At 37.8% G+C, this 12,488-nt stretch overlaps 1 protein-coding gene across 1 annotated transcript in view; it reads left to right on the forward strand.

Annotated features, from left to right (window-relative positions):
• The window catches only part of UGT8 (UDP glycosyltransferase 8), an 88,120-nt gene that overhangs the window by 16,790 nt on the left and 58,842 nt on the right, over window positions 1-12,488 (forward strand). Inside the window, exons 2-3 of the mRNA XM_081234097.1 lie at window positions 8,162-8,190; window positions 9,400-10,223. Coding sequence (XP_081090223.1) covers window positions 9,402-10,223 — 822 coding nt within the window. The 5' untranslated portion in view covers window positions 8,162-8,190; window positions 9,400-9,401. The remainder of the gene's footprint in view (window positions 1-8,161; window positions 8,191-9,399; window positions 10,224-12,488) is intronic.

Raw genomic sequence — 12,488 nt, forward strand, 5'->3', positions numbered from 1 at the left:
TAGAATTGCACATATCACTATGCTTCCATCCCATGCCCCTTTACTAGAACTTACTCATTGTGGCTAAAACTAGCCCCTAGAGAGGTTGGGAAATGTTGTTAGTCCTTTTGGCTATGAGCCAAGCTAAAGTAGAGGATTCCATTACTAGAAAAGAGAAGGAAAATATATGCCACAGCTGTCTCTTATATGCCCATACATGGCATCCAACAAATTCCAGTTTCCTTTCATATTCTATTGTTATTTAATAAGTGGTAATTTTCTTCGCCATTCACAACATTGCTGTGAATGTGTAGGAAGTTAACAAATAAGATGAAAAAAAACCCTAGACTTAAGGAAAAGCTGTAATGAATCTGTGCTTTAACTTGATAACTTTCTCCAACTGCAGTATCCATTACCCCAGAAATTTTCCCCATGATTGAGATGTGTAACTAACTCCAGTGCCTCAAGCCAACCAAAGCTTTTGATTTAGAATTTTATTCAGAAGTAAGGCAATAGATATAATTATAAGTTCATTCATTTAAAATTAAAGGACAAAAACGAGGCCATTAGTGGAAGTGACTGTGGTCCAACTACGTATCCTGGTTCAGAATCACAATCGCAGTCATTCATTCAGTAAATCTTTATTGAGCACCATGTGGTTAGGCAATGGGAATAAAACAGTTATCAACTTTTACTACCGTTTCTACCCTTTCAGAGCTTAAATTGTGCTAGAGAAAAATAGATTTTTAAAATAAAGTTTATGTTTATTTAAAAGCACTAGTAATGGTGCCCAATTAGTTTTTACTTTGCTGGATTTATTTTTATTTTACTAGATGGCATTTTCCAAGGCTTTACTTGTAGAAGGTGCTTTGAAGAGAGATGAAATTACTCAACAATATTTCATATAGTACCAAGGTCAACCTGTGGTGGCAGTTGTGACTGATATATTTTCTCTCATTGCAGTCCACATAATACTAAATGCCAAGGAAACTTAAAAGCACAAAGAAATTCCGCTGTTCAGCTTGCTAGACTACATAATCCGCTTTGAGGACTAAGTCACTCACTTCATTTTTCTAAATAGCCCAATTCACCACGTACAGACATGATCTTAAATTTCCTATTAGCTCTTGTTTTGTTTTTCCTTTAATGCGAAAACACTTTGATTAATTCTTGTTTAAAATGATAGACTGTGAATCGCAGAGCTGCTGGGATGGTAGGCTGTCAAAACCTGAGTTCTTTCCTTTGGTTTATGTGCCTGTCATTTTTTCTTCCTATATAGTTCATCCTCATGTATGCTCAGTTCAGAGTTATTAACGATCCAACTTCAAATAGAAAAAAATAGAGAAATGATTCTTTCAAATGGTGGCCAAAGGTGATGCCCCCACTTTTTAAAAAAAAATAAGTAGATGGAAATAGTAAGGTTGCCAGAGGTCTAGTATGGTGTTAGGCTCTGATGTTTGCGAAAATGGGAGCAATATGGATTCATGAAGTCTATTTGTCATCTTTAAAAATCTCAATGGTATGCTGGGGTGTTCCTGTGTTAAATGTTAGTGTATGTGAACCATTGTTGCTTAGGAGCAGGAACAATATATAGCTAATCTGATTTTTTTCTGGTGCTCTTAAGGGTTTACAACAATTTGGGGGGACCTTGGAGGGATCACTTTTGCAAATGAGTGTTTTGCACATGCAACATTTAGGTACACCCCGATATCCGTGTTGTTTTGCCCCAATTAATTCACTCTTAAATGTTGAATGGCTTCCATATGGTTGAGGGGTGAGCACACTTATTAAACTTAGCATTGTTTCTTGTCTTGAATGCAGGCCTAAGAATCATTTTTATGTAAAGAAGAAAGGGCAGACTGATGTGCAAAATGAAATTTGTTTAGAGTCTTTGCATTGTGGATTTTCTTCAGTATTCTGGCAGTGAGGTACTGTCAAGTAGCAGTAGCATCTCAGAAGCCAAGAGAGAATTTGGAGCAGGTAGAGGATCAGTAGTATTTAGGGTGGGAGAGAAGTCCAATCAGATAAGTGCTGGGAAAAAAAGGGCATTTGTGTGAAAGTTAGGAGGTATTTAGTGCCCTCGGCAATGAGTGTGCAGGCAGAGCTGTGGGGCAGCCAATGGCAGGCTGTAATCATTTGGAGAGTAAGTAGGGCCCAGCAAACAAAGACTGATGTTTTCCGACACTCCACTCTGAAGGGAGAGTGAGCGTAAGGTATGCTCAAGGGGCATGTAAGTTGAAGGAATGTGTCATAAATATTATATATTTTTGGTAGAAAACTTCAGAAATCTGGAAATATATAAATAGGAAAATAAAACAATATTACTCAATCTGACAATCCAAATTTACTATTGATAACAGTTTGATATTTACTTTGTTGTCATTATAATCATTTTATGTATGCATATATCGAGTATATGTATGTAAAATTTTGTTTTCTTGCTTTCTTATTATGTTATAGGCATTTTCTCAAATTAAAACTCTTTTACAAATCATGGTTTTTTATGGTTCTGTGGTTTTCCATTGTAAGACATACCATACTTTGATCAATCCTTTACTGCTGGATTCTTAGTAGTTTCTGCCTGTTTGCTGTTGGAAGTGAATGCAGGGAATGTCTTCATACATACATGTTGGTAATTCTGATTCGGGATAGCTTCATAAATGTAAAATAATGTGCCAGTTGTTTTTCAGAACACTTGTGCCGATTTACATTTTCACCAACTGCGTAAGACTGTGCTATGCCTTTGCAAGGACTGAGCCTTATCATTAAAAATGACATCCTTGCTGATTTCATGAAAGAAGAAATCTCGTTTGTTCATTTGTTCAATCATTCAGCAAGTTTTAAGCTCCTTGGACTAACTGGGAGGTTGAGTTCAGACTGCGTGTGGAGGGGTGGCGTGCCCAGTGCCACCTGTTGGGCGCACGGACAAGGAGTCATCTGCCACCTCCCATACGCCAACATTAGGAGGGTTTTAGCCCGAGTTATCAGCTCTCACTGCTCTTTAGGCAGGTTATCCACTTTTTCTAGAGAACTGGTCTTCATTTTTACTTTTGGGGGTAAATGCAGCAGCCCCTGCTTTGCCTCTGTGGGAGTGAAGGGGAGATGTGATGGATGGGAAACTGGATCAGTTCCTCTTTAGAGAGCGCCTCCCCTTCATCTCTTTCTTTTTTTTTTTTTTTAATGTTGAGCCTTCTTTTAATTAATTAATTAATTTCTATTTTTGACTGTGTTGGGTCTTCATTTCTGCGCGAGGGCTTTCTCTAGTTGCAGCGAGCGGGGTCCACTCTTCATCGCGGTGCGCGGGCCTCTCACTGTCGTGGCCTCTCCTGTTGCGGAGCACAGGCTCCAGACGCAGGCTCAGTAGTTGTGGCTCACAGGCCTAGTTGCTCCGCGGCATGTGGGATCTTCCCAGACCAGGGCTCGAACCTGTGTCCCTTGCATTAGCAGGCAGATTCTTAACCACTGTGCCACGAGGGAAGTCCCTCTCCTTCATTTCTTGCTCGTCCCCCCTGCTCTTGCTCTTCCAGTGTCCTCTCAAGCTCTCAGCCATTCTGGAAGCAGTTTTCATCCCTGCTGCAGCCTTTCCCTCTGTGTGTTCTGGGCCATGACTCCCTGCATTCTTTTCTCTCAGTAAGCTATTTGTCAAATTTTTGACACAAACGGTGTCACAACTCCATTCCACTGATGACTGTAGTTTTGCCCATACCTCACCTCCTCTGTCAATTCTCAGGGGTATTAGGTATTTATTCCCTTTTATATTCTTTACTATAATTCCAAAGGAGCTTTGGGAGGAAAGGAGTAGAAACACTTGGGTTCGGTTAGCCCTCCTGGACTGGAAACCTTTGCACCAGATGTTTTAAACATTCTAAAAATATTTAATGATTATGTAATAGAATCGAATAATAGTGATTTTTTTCCTTTGCTTTATGCTCAGAATTATCTTTCTCTTTCCAGAGATCATTTAAAGCTCAACACTCTTAACAGCTTTATTAGAAAAAAAATTTTTGACATTATTCTGTCTGATTTACTTTGGGGAAACTCTAAGGTAAAAAATTTAGTGATTTTGTTTTGCAAATATAAAGCCAGTTTTTAACACTTCATATTGAGTGAGTTGTTCTTTCTTCGTTTACTTGTGGTATTTCCTTCATCTCATATTATGTTCATATTCAAGAAATTCTTACAGGCTACCTACTTTGATCCATTGATTTGAATTAGGATTCTTGGGCTAGTTCCGTAGTGTTTTTATTGTATTTTTTTATTGAAGTATAGTTGATCTACAATGTGTTAATTTCTTCTGTACAGCAAAGTGATTTAGTTCTCTCTCTCTCTTTCTATATATATATATATGCACATCCTTTTTCATATTCTTTTCCATTATGGTTTATCTCAGAATATTGAATATAGTTCTCTGTGCTATACAGTAGGTCCTTGTTGTTTATCCATTCCATATATAATAGCTGACATCTGCTAACTCCAACCTCCCACTCCATCCCTCTCCCAGTCCCCCTCCTTGGCAGCTGCAAGTCTGTTCTCTATGTCTGTGAATTTGTTTCTGTTTTATAAATAGGTTCATTTGTGTCATATTTTAGATTCCACATATAAGTGATATCATATGGTATTTGTCTTTCTCTTTTTGATTTACTTCACTTAGTGTGATGATCTCTAGTTGCATCCGTGTTTCTGCAAATGGCACTATTTCATTCTTTTTTATGGCTGACTAGTATTCCATTGTATATATGCACCACACATATACATAGAGTGTTTTAATTACAAAATGTATTTTAATATTTACCTTTCTGTTCCAAGTCATTACTGTTTCTTTTTCAAAAGTGTATTCTCTCTCCTTGCCTGTTCTAACCAAGAAACATGGCTATAGTTTGGTCAAATTCCAAACAAAACAAAGCCATCCAGTGGAATTTTGAGAGGAGTTTATTCAGTCCATTTATAATATGGGAAGGATTGGCTTTTTTAGAATATCGTATTCCATTAAAATAATATAGTATTTCTATACACTTAGTATTATTTCCATGTATACCTTCAGGGAAAGGCTTGCCATACTTAGTATAGCCAAAAAATATATATCCTTTTAAATTAATTTTAAAGGTATTTTATGAACTTTATTGTTACTGTGAATGAGATCTTTTTCATCACATATTATTTTTAAAAAATACTTATCATTATTTTTATTAAGAGAAGAGTAACATGTGTCCAACATAGAAAAAGTAAATTAAAATCCCTTATAATTCATACTATCCAGAAAACACCACTGCCCTTTGGTGTTTAGCATTCCTATGTATATATACATATACATCTTTTACAGAGTGCTACATACTATAAGCATGTTTAGTAACCTAATCTTGAACATCTTTCCGTGCCACTAAATGTTCTTTTACAGGGTTGTTTTGGGGCTGCATTGTATGCATGAACGACAGTTTATTTAACCAGTCTCCAATTGTTGGGAATCTAACATATCTCTAAATGTTTGCAATTAGTAACAATCTTCTCCTGCCCTAAATAATGGCTTCATGAAAATGCTTATAGAAGTTAAATGTCTATTATGTATATCACAGGCTGTTTTTCTAGGATATCAGTTTTCATTTAATTTTGTTTATAGTGCATTTAATACATCCACATCCTTTTTTTATCATCTAGTTTATTTTCTTTTCATTATTTTTTTTAGGTTAGGTTGCTTTAAAATTTTTTCTTAAACCAGTAAACTTTACTTTTTAGAGCAGTTCTAAGTTCACAGCAAAATTGAGCAGAAAATACATAGAGTTTCCATATCCTCCCTCCCCCTGCACATGCACACCTCCCTCCGCTATCAACATCTTGCACCACAGGTACATTTGTTTTGATCAGTGAATGTTGCCCCATCGTTATCTCCCGAAGTCCATACTTTACAGGGTTCATTCTTGGTGTTGTATAGTCTGTGGGTTTGGGTAAATGTATAATGACATGTATCCACCATTGTAACATCTTACAGAACAGTTTCACTACCCTAAAAACCCTCTGTGCTCCACGTGTTCATCCCTCCCTCCCTTGCAGCCCTTGGCAACCACCAGTCTCTTTAGAGATTGCCTAAATCTCCACAGAGATTTGCCTTTGCCAGAAGGTTATGTAATTGGAATCATACAGTATGTAGCCTTTTCAGATTGGCTTCTTTCATTTAATAAATATACATTTTAATTTCCTCCCTGCCTTTTCATGGCTTGATAGCTTATTTCTTTTTAGTGTTGAATAATATTCCATTATATAGGTGAACCACAGTTTATTTATTCACTTAACCTAAGGTGGTGTACTTGGTTACTCCCAAGTTCTGGCAATTGTAAATAAAGCTGTTATAAACGTTCCTGTGTAGGTTTTTGTGCAGACATCTGTTTTCATCTCCTTTGTGTAAATACCAAGGAGCACAACTGCTGGATCATACGGTAAGAGTATGTTTAGTTTTGTAAGAAACCGCCAATTTGTCTTCCAAAGACTGTTTTGCATCCCCACCAGCAACGTATGAAAGTTCCTGTTGCTCCATATCCTCTCCAGTATTTGGTGTTGTCAGTGGATTTTGGCCATTTTAATAGATGTGTAGTGGTTTCTCATTATTGTTTTCATTTGCATTTTCCTAACGACATATGATATGGAACATCTTCTCTTATGTTTATTTGCCATCTGTATTTTCTTTGGTGAGGTGTCTATTAAGGTCTTTGGCCCCTTTTTAAGTCAGGTTGCTTGTTTTCTTATTGTTCAGTTTTAAGAGTTCCTTCCTTACGTATCTTGGATAACAGTCCTTTTTTCAAATATGTCTTTTGAAAATAATTCTCCCAGTCTATTGCTTATCTTCTCATTCTCTTGACCTTATCTTTCTCAGAGGAGAAATTTTAATATTAATGAAGTCCAGCTTATCAGTAGACACATTCTGATACTTCTGGACTAGCAAGAATCTCACCATTTGTTGGTAGTTGCGTTAGTCATTCTGTTATCCATGAAAGAGATAGTTCTGCGATTAAAGTCCTGTTGTCATCCTTCATAATGAACTTTGTATTTGAACAGCGAATAACACGCTTGTGCAAATGATGCTTCTTTGTTGGTGATCAGTCTTTTTTCATGAAGACATATGCAGACCTAGTAGACATTATTTGTAGAACATATTTTATCACATGAATATTGGTATTTCTGAATAGTTACTTTTAGAATTTTTATGTACAGAATCTATGTACTTTTTCTAACCTTATTTTGGTACAGTAGCCACTAGTAGTAATTTAAAATCAGTTCCTCAGTCACACTAATCACATTTTAGCTGCTTCCTAGAGGCTACCATATTGGACAGTAAGGAGATAGAACATTTTCATCATCACAGATCGTTCTATTAGATACTGCTGTTCTAGAATATAAGCAATTGTGCATTAAATCATCATTGTGTACGATTTCTTTTTACTTTGCAGTAGGTACTAAAATAAAATGAAAAAGGAAAAAAAATAAGAAACATGGTAAAAGGATTTGTTTCCCTACTATTTTTGTTTTGTTTCTTAGTGATTTATGATAAAGTAATAGTTTTAACTGCAGCTGAAGGAACTGAGTCTGCTCAGCTAAATGCAAAACACAGTCAGCAGAGCAGTTGCCTACCATTGGTCCATCACCCTGTGTGTCTTCTTGGACATGCGTGTAGTAACAGGCACTATTAATCACAGCAGTGGACAGTTCTGCTGTAATAGCTGTTTCTATATAAATCTCACTCCTAAAATTAATAACATGTCTACTTAAAATTCCTAATTTTTCCTTCTTGGCATGGGAAGGAGGCTACACCAGAGAGACATGTTGGAGAGACAACACAGGAGAATCAAGACCTGGAAAGTTTTCTCCAAGATTGGTTACTTAATTTTCTTCCTTCAGTGACCTTGTAATTATAGAATAAACTTACTTTATTGCTACATAAACAGTGTTTTCTCCAAATTTATTTCTTTAAAGCCCTCACGTTAATTCAAGCAACATTTAGCATAGACTTTTATATGTTTATAAAGCATATTACTTCTGTTTACTCTTAATGATGTAGTATCATTTAGAAATGGTTTGAATATTTCCTTGTAATGAGAGAGGGAAAAAGCACCTGGAAATATTTATAGTTTAATCTTGGTATTGGAAGAATCTATCATTGCCTGCTATTGATTTCTTCTTCTTTTTTTTTTTTTAGGTTGCTTGCAGTGTTTGAATGTTGAGAAGGTATAGTTGTTTAAACTGCATTTACGTGGTGGGAATTTGTACAAGTAGGATGATTAATATATGATAATGAGTAAAAATAGATAGTGATTTGGTGATTGCATATAAATCTATTTTGAGTTGTTCCTTGAAGTAAAAGTGTCCAATTCTCATGGGTGACTATTGTTCAGATCTTTCCCTATTTGGAGGCTAATTTAGAGTCTAAGAAAAAATTATTTTGGATAGGTAGGGGGAGTTTGCACACTCTATGGCCCCCATAGGTATTATTTCTAAAAAATGATAGAGGATGATTCTAACTATTGTATATACTCTATTAACACAAAAGCATAGAAGAAGCATTAGCCATCAAGGATACGGCCATCATCTGACTTGCCCTTTGCACCTGAGTTACAGGTACAACACAGGAAGTGTAGTCAAGGACATAGTCACTCATCAGTCACTTCTTTCACAAACATTTACTGAGATCCAGTTAACTTTCTTGAACTTTCCTATTAAAAGTTTCTCTTCTAGATAATGCCCTGAAATGAATCAGCAAATTGATGTAAATTACATAAACAGAGTCTGCCAGGATACTTAAGGGTATTTAGATAAAGGAGAAAGTCACATTCAAGGTCATTTTTTCCTGTGGAAAAATGTATTTTCTATCGAATTACTACTTGAAATAATTATTTTCTAAAACATAATCTTTCTTAGGTATGCTTTCGTCATAACTGGGAATGTTACTGCTGTGATAAAATGATTTAAAAAGAGACATACATGCTGATATACCTGGAAATAAGAAGTCTTGGCTCTTCTTCCTGGGATTAACATTGATGTTCAATTAAAAGATAAACAAATGTTTCATAGATACCTCATAGCTATTATTCAAAGAGAGATCTTTTGTCATTCAGTCTTATAGGTTTCATTTCAAATTAAAAAAAAATTAGTTCTCCATTATTGATGCAATTGTGTGTTCCAAAACGGACACATTTTAAATATATATATTTAAATTAAATGTATTTCAGTTTATGCCAGTTTTGCTGTCAATTCTATACTTTGAAAAATACCTTTCAAAAATAAAGAGGCAACTAGAACAAACATTGGGATAATTTTTAAAAGTGATCTTTAGGCAAAGTACTGGATCATCAAATACTTCGAAAAAGTGTCTTTTTGGTTGTTTTGAATGGTAAGGGTTGCATTCTGTTTTCAGTAGTTTTCTGGTTGTCATTTCAGCTATGAAGTCTTACACTCTGTATTTCATGCTCCTGTGGAGTGCTGTTGGGATAGCGAAGGCCGCCAAAATCATCATCGTGCCGCCAATTATGTTCGAAAGCCATATGTACATTTTCAAGACACTAGCCTCTGCCTTGCACGAGAGTGGGCACCACACGGTGTTCCTCCTCTCTGAAGGCAGAGACATCACGCCATCTAATCATTACAGCCTCCAGCGCTACCCAGGGATCTTTAACAGTACCACCTCGGATGCTTTCCTGCAGTCCAAAATGCGGAATATTTTCTCTGGGAGATTGACAGCAATCGAACTGTTTGACATACTGGATCAGTATTCCAAGAACTGTGATATGATGGTTGGCAACCATGCCCTGATTCAGGGTCTAAAAAAGGAAAAGTTTGACCTGCTGCTGGTGGACCCTAATGACATGTGTGGATTTGTGATAGCTCATCTTTTAGGGGTTAAATATGCTGTATTTTCAACTGGCCTTTGGTATCCTGCTGAAGTGGGTGCTCCTGCCCCATTAGCTTACGTCCCGGAGTTTAACTCACTCCTCACAGACCACATGAACCTGCTGCAAAGGATGAAAAACACCGGCGTTTACCTCATTTCCAGATTAGGGGTCAGCTTTCTGGTTCTTCCCAAATATGAGAGGATAATGCAGAAGTACAACCTGCTGCCGGAGAAGTCCATGTATGACTTGGTCCATGGGTCCAGCCTGTGGATGCTGTGTACAGATGTAGCGCTGGAGTTTCCGAGACCCACTCTGCCTAATGTTGTTTATGTAGGAGGCATCCTCACCAGACCGGCCAGCCCACTACCAGAAGTAAGGTTTGCTGAGCTCCTTGGGAATCTTTTCTAAATATAAATGTCAATTTGTCGGCTTTGAGTTTTGAAGAGATAGAGTTGGGCATTGTTGGGTAACAAACGCTATTCTAAAAAGTGGTTAAGACACAGAGCCTCCCAAGGTCCCTTTATCTGTGGGTGCCTCACTCCCCTGGAATGCATTCCTACATCAGAGGAGCATTTCGGTAACCCCGAGAGGCCACTCTGCCATATGGTCAGTAGACTGGAAAGTAGATTTTTTTTTTTTTTTTTTTTTTGCGGTACACGGGCCTCTCACTGTTGTGGCCTCTCCCGTTGCGGAGCACAGGCTCTGGACGCGCAGGCTCAGCGGCCACGGCTCACGGGCCCAGCTGCTCCGCGGCATGTGGGATCCTCCCGGACCGGGGCACGAACCCGTGTTCCCTGCATCGGCAGGCGGACTCTCAATCACTGCGCCACCAGGGAAGCCCCTGGAAAGTAGATTTTTGATTAAGTTATAACTGTAGTATAACAGAGAATGTAGTTAGATAGTTCGTTTTAATGAGTGTCAGTGATTTTGCTTTTAATTAAACACAGAGATCCTTCTGTCTTCCCCAGAAAGCACAAACACAGTTGTCTGCATCTAGGTTAGGTCCCGTGAACTCAAATAAGTAGGATGACATGAACAGTGGTTCTTCTTTTAGCAGTCCTGACCGCTAGAAAGTTTATGTCCAACATTGAAAATGAGGTAGTAACTTCCATTAGCCTAGGAAGCTAACTAATTTTAAGTTAGTAAGCAGATATAACTGTTTAAAGAAATCATGCCCCACTGTGATTTCATTTCAAAGATGGAATTAATGATGTCTTAAAACCCTTCTACTCTGAGTCAAACCTGAATTCTTTTTGCTGGCTGAGCTGTCAGCACATACCCTTGTGTTCTGTTCTCCACCCTAGTTTGTTTTTTTATTAGGTATCTCAAACTGACAGGAGGCATATTACGTATCGGTTGTTGTAGGGGATTTTCTAACCTCAGGTTGACTCTGGATTTAATCTCAACATCTAATGGCATTTACCAGAAGTGTAGGGCCTGTTCTATGATTTTTGCTATTGCAACCATTTCTACTCTTAAAATTCTTAGAGTAGCCACTCACAACACCTGTTAAATTGTTCATCCCTAACTCTGGTCACTACATTTAAGAAAAAATCTGCCAGGGCCTTGATGAAGAGTAAATCTAGTTTTTCTCCTATAGGTATCAGGTAAGCATAATCACTAGGCAGAATTTTCTCATGGAGAAATAAGGGGATTGGAATATACAGCCTGTAGACTTCTTTAACACCTCCATTAGAAGCATATTTAATAAATAATACTTTGATGTATTTCATGTAACATGAAGAAATAGAACTTGCCAGATCTTTGGCCCATAAACCCTAGATGCCGCTGGTAGAGGCTGTGGGAGTGAGCTCAGGCCTTCTCTCTGACGCCAGCTGTGAAGGATAGGGGTTAGTCTCAGCATGTCTCAGCCATTTGTGAATTTACTTAAGACCACTTTGAATCCCAGATAGTCTCTGCCAGAGTCACTGTGTGATGCATTATCCCTTTCCTAAAGGTAACTAAAATCAAACTTCAGAAGCAGCTTCCAAGAGACCTGGAAGCAAGTCTGTCTCTACTTTAACTGAGCCATTCATAATGTCAGGCAGATCAGCCGTACTCCCTCAAATCATCATCTTTTCCCAACCAGGGTACTGCCCTTCTGCTTGCTCCTTTGGGTTTTTGTTCGAATGCTATCTCCCTTCTTCAGGTTGAAGAAGGAACCAATGATAAGGAATCTTCTGATTGCCTTTTTCTTTCCTTCCATGCCTGTACATTTTTCTTGAGTTGCAGCACCTTGAACTATATAAGTACAGAATACTATTGTATGCTTAGTCAAATAGCATGGGTCCTTATGCCTGTTAGTTTCACTATGGTAGTCCCCCCTTATCTGCAGCTTCAGTTATCCTCGGTCACCCACGGTCTGAAAATATTAAAATTCCATAAATAAGCAATTCATAAGTTTTAAATTGCACATCATTTTGAGTAGCGAAGCTTGATGAAATCTCACATAGCCTAGCTCTGTCCTGCCCAGAATACCCAGCCATCCACATGGTCTGCTCCTGACATCCAGCCATTGCCATCGTAATGCCTCCATGATCCAGCATCGCTTGGAGCAGATGATCCTCCTTCTGATGTATCATCAGAAGGTCAACAGTAGCCTAACTCTATGTCACAGTGCCTACGTCATTCACCTCA

Source organism: Mesoplodon bidens, assembly GCF_964165515.1.
Source record: "Mesoplodon bidens genome assembly, chromosome: 1".
Taxonomy (NCBI): domain Eukaryota; kingdom Metazoa; phylum Chordata; class Mammalia; order Artiodactyla; family Ziphiidae; genus Mesoplodon; species Mesoplodon bidens.